Genomic DNA, 9225 nt, shown 5'->3' on the forward strand with positions numbered 1-9225 from the left:
CCTTTGTGTGCACTTATCCATGTAGGTGGCCAAAAAAAAAAAAAAAAAAAGAGAGAAAGTCCATTTGAAAAAGTCCAGATATTGCATACTGGACTGTATGTTTTAACTCTGTTTTAATCTTTGGGGTCATGTAAAAATGTGTGTTCTGGCATTTGTCCGATGTTTTTGAACTCCAGACTTAGCACTTCCTAAAATCTTACAGATGAAAGCAAACTCTTGGCAATGGAAGAGTGACCAGTAAGGTGAATTTTAGACAAATATGTTAGATTTGTAATTACTCTCTTTTTATCTGTGTCATCTAAGACCCTTTTTGAAGTAGACCTTGCCAGTGGCTGCTAATTTGTCTTTCGAGGTTGCACCTAGTTCAGAAGCATGCTCCAGCGGGTGAGGAAGACAGTATCCTGCTCATCTCTTGTTCATAGCTCTGTGCTGCACCTGGCTGGCGTAATGTGTCTCTGTGATCATGTTTCACCCGATCTAAGGGAGAGCTTGTGAAATGTTAAATAAATCTCACTTTAGGAAAGCAATTCAGACAATAAATGAGCTCAGAAGGTGAATGAGCAGCTTGTTTGGATACATGGACCACAACTTTAATTTTTGGCATCTAACTAAGCTGTGTTTAACAGGAGCTGTACAAAAAAGCCCATCTCCTAATGTGAAGGCCAAACAAGGAGAGACCTCATCTCCCCTGAGCTGGACTATGAAACGCTTCCTGGAGCCGGCAAGCCGGGTAAAAGGATTAAATACAGTAAAAATAGCGTCTGCTTCAAATTCAGCTTTTACTGAAGCTCTTACTTGATCAAGGAGTTCAAAACCAAACCTCTATGTTCCTTCCCTGTCACATGGGCTCCATAAGAGGGGTGGTTTCTTATGTCACACATTTAAATCATGACAGCAACAAGCTGTGGCTGTAGCCTTTGGGAGTGACGTGCAGAGCACGGCAGAGAAAGCTGTGGGCTCCCACCTCCTGCTGCCTCAAAGGCACCCCTGCTTTGTAGGACACAGGGACGAAGTTAGCAGGAGAGACCTGAGCCGGTGGGCAGAAGGCTGAGCCTTTGGTCTCTCTCTGTAGCCACTGCAGTGGAAAAGTCTCTGGTTTTCCTGGGAAAGCCAGAGAAGACATACAAACTGTGTCCAGGGGTACAAACCCTTCCCTTCTCTCAGTGCAGAAGGTATATAAAGGGAATTGCACAGGTGAGCGGTTTCATCCCTTGTTTCTGCATTGAACCACATCTGCAAAGGAGTGGGATTTTGAATCGTTCTTTATTTATTATACTGGATAAAAATGTACCGATGTGCAGGTTTTCAGCCATCTGAGATTGACAGTTTGGCTCTCAATATACCAACAAGTCCTCTATTTTAAAAATTGGCATTAAACTTCCTTTATTGATACAACTCTGTGAGTAGAGTTTGTGGTGCTTGCGTGCAGACAGGGGCTTTAAGCATCGATGATGGCGAGTCACCAGGCTCACTTCTTTTCAGCAGGGATCTGTCAGCTCCGAGGCAGAGCTTTCCCAGTACTTCTCGCACGATGGTACAAGTCAGCTCCCATTTTCGGATGCTGTAACTGGCTCCTGCGATGAAGAACAGCTTCGTCAAAAGAACAGAAACAGTTTGTTGGATGATGGCTCTCTTCTTCCTGGCAACCCAAGTAAGTGCCGGAAATGTGTCTGGTCATTTGGCTAATGACGGGGAGAGGCACTGACTACTGGTTTGCTTTACAGGAGAGCTATGGTGATTCCTGTGCCGGTAAGAAATGCCAGGCAGCATAGTGCAAGCCAGTGCTGATCATATGAAATTCTGGAAAATGAAAGGGATTTACAACAATGCACATAAATGCCCGTTTCCATGGTATTTTGTCCAAATTGCTGCTCTGATTATGTGACAATGACTTTATTTGGTTGGTTTGGCTGAAACTAGATTGACAGCGCTGCAGGTCTTATTTTTTTTTTTCAAATGACTGATGATCATCTGATTGATTACATTTAAATGAAAGTGTTCATAGCTATCTCAAATACGTAATTCTGAAATGTCACATATAACAGTGTAAAAACAATCAAATGTTCAATTTGACATCAGATATTTTGCACATGTGTCTTTCTCCCCATAGTGATTGACTGAAAGAATCTTACATTTCCTTACTGACTTGCACCTGATCTCAAATTCAAAGGATATTAGGATATTACCTTTTTTTTTTCTTTTGTGTGCTTCTTAAGTAATGTCTTTGTCTTATATTTCTCTAGAAATTCATTATTTAATGCTTAAAAGCATTTTTACATTTTAAAATACCCACAAAACAAAGCAAAACAAAAAACCTCCTACGAAACAAGATGCAGTTCTTTCTAAGAAGGATGTGGAAACGGTTCTTGGTTTTAATTTGAAACTCATTGTTGTGTTATTGTGTCTTCATTCAGTAACGCATTTTTCACTCTCTGTAAGCTGATGCAGGCAGTCCTGAGCATGGATTTAAGCAAAATGTGAAAGAAATTCTGTTGTTTAAAGCAAAATACACGTGTGAATTTACATCCCTTTCTTCTTTGGGTCATAGTCATAATTTAGAAATAAACTGAAAATAGAACCAGATGTGCCATGAACTGATTTGGGGAATTATCCATAAATTGTAGAGCTATCTGCCATCCCTCTTGCTGTTTTCTGTAGTTACAGGGGGGACATGGAAAACGTGCTTTTTGCTTTGTGAGCAGGTTAAGCTTCCCCTGCAAACAGAGCCACATGTACTGTGCTGCAGTGAGATGCATGGTATTAAAAATCATCTATAAATGCAATTAAATGATAAGTTTTTTCTTCTTTTTTTTCTAGCTACTAGAGAAGCAGGAGTGGCAAAAGCAAATGGTTTGGCTTCTCCAACTAGTGGGAGATCATCTGGCCTTCACAACAAGCACATGGAGTCCGTCCGACCTGGCATCCTCAGCGACAGCCCCAAATCTGCCCGCAGCCCCTTTCATCGACAAAGGAGGGTTGTTTTCTATGATGGTGATGTTAGTGATGATGACGAAAGTTCCAAATTGCAAAGAAGCCAGAGGGCCAAGAGCCAGGAGGACGCTGGCATTGTCATTACAACCTCATCTGTAGAAATTGATGATGAAAGCCAGGACAGCGAGTCACCTCGATACAGTGGCACGGAGACATCTTCCCCTGTCTTCAGCAGCTCCATGGAGTCTGCAGACAATACACTGGAGCAAATTGATTCTCCTTTCTTCCCCATCATAGCGTTCGATTACTCAAGTGTGCCTGAAGTTCGTCTTGGTAGCCTGAGTTTGAAGGAGCTCCGGGAAGCACAGCTTGAGTCTAAGAGATCGCCAAAACTTGAGCACAGAGCAGTCACCAGAGTGAAAAGCATGATGAGCACCGAGTGCCGAAGCCTTCAGAGACACCGGATGGAGGAGCATGGCTCTTACAACAAGCCAGTTGCGAGAACGCTCCCTCACAGCAAGAAGTGTGAAGCACCCGACGGGGCTGGGCAGGGACAGGGTGAAATAGTGACTCTGGTTCGCAATGAGCACGAGTCTTTTGGCCTGGATTTGGAAATCCAAGCGATGCCCTTAAAGGTTGTTGTCACAGGGCTGCGGCCAGGTGGAGCAGCAGAAATGGTAATTTTTTTATTTGGGTTGCCTTGTTGTGATTTGCTTTCGCTTTGCAGGGATGATTATTATTAAGCAGGTGATCTGTTGGGAGTAAGTGCAAGGGAGATGTTTGTCTCTGCTGGGCAAAACGTCTCACCCCGTGTTGTTCTGAAGCTGCTGTTAAATGAAATGTTTCTGATTCAGAAGCATGCCCTTGGCTGATTCAAAACCAAGAAAGTCAAGAGGCAGATCTACTGAGATGGACTCATCCCCACTCGCAGTCAGTTTTGAGGGAATACTGTTCTTTTGTTTCCTTTCTTTTTAGCAGACACAAAGACAAAATAAGTAAATCCTGGTGGTAAAAATGTTAATATTTTATATGCCCATATGCCCATGTTATACAAATCTGATACCTGGAGGCCTTAGGTGCTGGCCAAGTTTGCCAAGCGCCATGGAAGTGCCAGTAACATACTGCTCTTCTGCATCTCATACGTGCACATACTTGCTTCATGCTGGATGTGGAATTGCTGACCTTGGTACAAAAGTGCGGAAATAGGAAGGAGGATACTCTGGTGTACAAAGCTGGATGTAGCATTTTTAATCTAATTAGTGGCCACTAGGGTAAGAGGGGGTATGTTGTAGCAGTTTGAGTTGGGCTGTGAGAGCTGGGGATTTAGGTTCTGTTCCTGCCTTTTTTTCTCACTTACTGTGCAGTCTTTAGAAACTTACTAAGGCTTTTACCTTAACAGTTCAGTCCCTCTCCAGTTTAGTTGTCTAGGAATGTCCAGTTGCCACAATGGGAGATTGTGAGCAGCAATATAATTCGTACATGAAATGCAAAAATTACAGACAATGTTCCAGTCCTGAAGAAACCAGGACTGATCCATCACAGTTCATTTAAGTGAAGAATGCTGTGTCCTCCATCCTGATACTGGTCTCTCAGAGAATCCAGCAACTCTTTTGACCTTCCTGTTTGAGATTGATCATTAATTGCTCTCCTGGCAAAAGCACAGTCTGCTCTTTATTTACATGTTGGCAAACTGACAGCAGTGGTACCTGTGCTTTGCAGTGATGTGAAATAGCAAATGTTGCTCATAAGCCGTTAATTGCTTCCCTGCAATCTTGCACCTGTGGCAGGGCTTCTGAGGTGTATTTATAATTTCCTTGGATCTGTCATTGCATTAGGGATCAATGGGCAAGATGGCTGTAGGAGATGAGATTACCACCATCAACAGCATCCCAGTCAATAAGATGACGTACGAGGAAATCTGCATGCTTATGCAGTGTCTTCCCACATCCATAACCCTGGAGATCCAGAAAGCAGCATCAGGTGAGAGAATAGTTTTTCTTTCATACCATTCATTCTGAGTGCCAGTGAAGAAAATTCCCTTGGGTTGGCTGGGTCTGATCTTCTGCTGCCCCAGCTTCCGACATTGATCCAGAGCAAAAGCAGGGGGCACATTGTGTCTGCAGTGCTGAGCCATGCAAAGCACTTCATCACCAAACTGGGCTTCAAGGTCCTCCCTATCACCTTGGTGAGGACAGCAAACCCGCTCCTGTGTGAAGAGTTCAGAACTCCCACTTACAGTATGTCCCTCCTGCCAACATTTGCAGGGCTCTGTGTCATTTCATGCAGACCTGGAACTAACTTGGCAACGACCCTGTCCTGACAACTCATTTTACTGCTGTGCCTGTTCAGTAAATATGTTGACCTTCTATAATAATATCTGTCTCCCTCAAATCTGAAGTTTAAGTAATGTTTTTGTGAATGGACAGTAAGATAATAAAAGTCTCTTTTCTGTCTTTTTTTTTCCCCTTTCGTGTGTCAGAATTCTCTAATGTGCAGGAAGATGAAACAAAACCCAAGAATACTAGAATTTTATCAAAGTGTTTATTTGCATGTTTCTTATAAAAGGTTTTCTAGTCTGAATTGAAATATTTGATACCTCCTTAACTTCTGCTCAGGGCTGATTTATGCTGCTACAGCAATATATGCTTCCCCACAGACTGTACAAATTACGTGGTGTGGAAATGAGTGTTTGAAAAAGAAAAGCATACTTTTCAAATTCAGGAAGAACATAATATTTTGCTTTGTTTTAGGTTATGATCTTCTTCATGTACCTATTAATACCTGGGAGCCTAAAGTGCTTCCAGATGCTTCAGTTCCAGTTGTTCTTTAAGCAATTCCTGGCTTGGCAGAGAGTCCTGTTCTTGATTCTTTAGATTGCTGTGGCCTTTGCAAACTAATAGCACTGTGGTAGGGGCACATTGACACTTCTTTATCAAGCAACCCTTCTGCTTTCCCCTTCCTCTCCCTCTGCCAGAGGGCAGAGAAGAGGATCTTTTCAGTGTGTGATCCAGCATGCTGAAGCAGGGCAGCACTTCGAATCCTAACCTGGCTGCTTCAGCTGACTCTCCTGAGATGTCTTCCCCTTTGTTGACTCCAGGAGGAACCTGCACTTCTTAACATAGGTACCTAAATTAAGTGATGTGGATAATCCCACAGGTTTGTGCAAGGATTAGCAAGATGTGCTGGCACATTTGAACGAGCAGGAAAGGATGCTGGCTCTGTGAACACACCCCTCCTTCTCCATGCACTTTCTGGGCCTCCTCTGGTAGTGACTGGCCTCTGGAAGGCAGCTTGAGTTGGAATGTGTATCCCATAACCAGCGTAGATGCCTAGGTTGAAGTGCTGAAAATTGAAGAGCTGGAGAAATGGGTGAGCTGGAATGTGTTGGAGTGCAGCAGTGACGGGGAGCTCAGTGTGTTGCCCAGGAGTGGGTTAAACATGTGTTGGAACCAAGGAAGGGTCTGTGCCAGAAATCCCGTAAAGCCCATATGCTTAATGCGTGTATAACATCAGCCACGGGTGTCACATTAAACACCTGCAGAAGTGCCGAGAGGATCACAGTCAAGTTATTTATGCACAGCTCGTCACTGTGCTATCTGTTCACCTTTGTTTGCTATGCCAGGGCTTTGTGTACTCTCTGCAATCTATTGGAGACATCTTCGATCAAACAAGTAATGAGAAGTGGTACTAATCAGCCTGACTTACTGCACACTGACACTTAGGTAGTTGGCTGCTTGACTGCTGAAATTTCAAAGATGAGAATTAAACAGATCATGACTACTCACCTTGGATAAGTGGATTGCTCCCTCCTGTGTGCTACTCAAATACACAGGGTTATGATTAATTTGAGTTGTTGTAAACATCATTACAGAAGAGGAGGAGTGCAGAGCAAGAGGAAAACACGTAGTCTGACTATGTGGGTGTCTATTTTTGTAATACAACCTGGTGTTTCATATATAAGTTCCTATATCTGACAGGATTTTGCTTCTTTTTTAATTTATTTATTTTTATCATGATGCAGCTGTCAGCAGATTTACAAACCTCATCCTGTCTCCAGGGGTAGACAGTCAAAATCAGGCCGATGTCAACAGCATCCTTGCAACTGAGGAAGAACAGAGTGCCGGGAAGCGAGACGGAGCAGCTTTGCAAAATGCCGGTGGCGGCTGTGCGGTGGAGAGAACAACACTGCCACCTGATGCCACAAGCAAAGACGCGCAAAGAGGTACCACGAAAGGCAGCCGCTCCGAAGACTGCACTGCCATCCCCGTCACTGATATCGATGACTTGCTCAGCCAAATGGGTGCTCCGGAGAGCAGGGCTTCGCGCACCCCGTCTCGAGCCGAAAGCCCCCTCCGAGAAGAGTACACCACGATGTGCTGCTGTGGGACTGATGAAGGCTGTCCTGGTTCCGAGTCACAGCCAGCCAAGGAGGAGCTGCTGGAAAAAACTGTGAATTGTGGAGCTAATGCACAAGGGGTTTTGGGGCTGTCTGTGTTGGACTCCATTAACACAGGCAAACTTTTTACTGTGAATAAAAACTCTTTAAATAACTATTCTAGGAATTTTAGCAGTTTAAATGAGGATGAGTTGCCTGCAGCAAACTCTCTGGAAAGTAAGAGAAGTGACCCATTTCCAAAGTCTATGTATGGAGCTGCAGAGGATTCTCACTCGGATGCAGAGTCTGTCACAGAAACCTTTGATAGTGCCAATGAGGTATTTCTTGGGCCATGCGCTGCTGCTAACGCCCCTGCAGCGTGTACTGTAATGGAGTCGGATGAGGAGCAAATTGAGATTTGTTGCATGAACGATGAGCCGCAAAAGCCCACGCAGGAGCAGCATCTCACATCTGCAACAAGCTCATCCTCTCTGTCCCTGCTGCACCGTTACGGTGGCAAAGTTTTGCAAACTGAGGGATGCACAATGTGTGGGTCACTGGAGACAAGCATCAACAAACTAGGCTTGGAAGATCATAATGGTCCTGCTTCCTGTCCTTCACAGTGTTCAGATGTGTCCTCTGCATCCTTGTGTTCTCCTTCCCCAGTTTTCCTGCCAGAAAAAGACATCCTAAAGAATTCTGTCAGTGTCCCTGAAGTTTACTCTTTCTGTAATAATGGTGCCTTAAGTACAGAAGAACAGATGGGTTTGGGGAACAGTAACGGACATATGAAATTCTGCGAATCCATTGAAGAGGAAGGCTCTCTGCAATGCAAAAAAATAAGCTTTTGCTCTACTAGAAATGTCAATGGCTTGGAGAACAGCTTGCTTGAGAAAGAAGTTTATCGTGATGAGCAGAGAACCAAATCTGAAAGCGAAACGGTGGTTGATGACTGTAATCATGCTGTTAGTTATTGCTTAGTGAAGAAAGAGACTAACAGTTTGTCCAACTTGTCTAAAACAGACAGCAGTCATGTGAATGCATCATCATCAAGAGCAATATCACTCAGGTCTCCCTTTACCACTAGATCTAAAGATCCAAAGGCTAACACAACTTATGACTTGCCAGGGAAAAATGAGAAAATAAACTCTTTGACTTCAGGAAGGACTTCAAACGGAAAAGTCCAAAGCTCAGGCACAAATCACTGCAAAGGAGCTGCAGTACCACACAGCCCATCCTCGCAGAAAAAATCCTGTCAGGAGTCTAAGGGAATGGCACATAAAAGTATAATGGACACCCTTTTAAATAACCAGAAGGCCAAAGGAGGAACAAAGCTAAAAGGGTTCGCCATCAAAAGCAAAGCAAAGGCAAATTCAGATTCTTCTGGCATTAATCCTACCAAAGTCAGCGGGGCTGAGCAGAAAAGGACTTCTGTTTCTCCACAGCAGTCCCCCAAACTCCTGTCAAGGAAAACACCATTGTCCCGTAATTCACCTACAAACGCAGATCCTGGCAAGAGCATTTCAGCAGCCTCAAGGACTCTGAAGTCAGAGCTAGAAAATAAACCATCTTTGGTCATTTCTGAAGATTTACTTCCACCTCTCCTAAATGGCACCGGCAGCTCAATGGCGAGTGGCGAAATGAAGTGTGGCTGTGGGGAGCTAACAGACCTGCAGCAGGCATGGGGAAAGCCAAAAGAAAAGCAAGTTTCCGTGCAGCCTGCGGGTTGTCAGGGTAAGAATGTTAACGTTGATGATTCCAGATTCAGAGATGGTCAGTCCAAAGTCACTTCATCTCTTCAGGGGATACCAAAAGTTGAATATGTGAAAGGGAGGACTGAGAACCCTGGAACAGGCCTGAACGTTATCAAGAGCATCTGTAGCACAGATGACCTTAGGCAATTAGATCTTCAAAATGTA

At 44.0% G+C, this 9225-nt stretch overlaps 1 protein-coding gene across 1 annotated transcript in view; it reads left to right on the forward strand.

The window, feature by feature from the left end:
• The window catches only part of PDZD2 (PDZ domain containing 2), a 142007-nt gene that overhangs the window by 121012 nt on the left and 11770 nt on the right, over positions 1-9225 (forward strand). The window contains exons 16-20 of the mRNA XM_009894231.1: positions 627-730; positions 1486-1651; positions 2818-3608; positions 4767-4911; positions 6953-9222. Coding sequence (XP_009892533.1) covers positions 627-730; positions 1486-1651; positions 2818-3608; positions 4767-4911; positions 6953-9222 — 3476 coding nt within the window. The remainder of the gene's footprint in view (positions 1-626; positions 731-1485; positions 1652-2817; positions 3609-4766; positions 4912-6952; positions 9223-9225) is intronic.

This window comes from Charadrius vociferus, unplaced genomic scaffold (assembly GCF_000708025.1).
Source record: "Charadrius vociferus isolate BGI_N301 unplaced genomic scaffold, ASM70802v2 scaffold70, whole genome shotgun sequence".
NCBI classification, from domain to species: Eukaryota; Metazoa; Chordata; class Aves; order Charadriiformes; family Charadriidae; genus Charadrius; species Charadrius vociferus.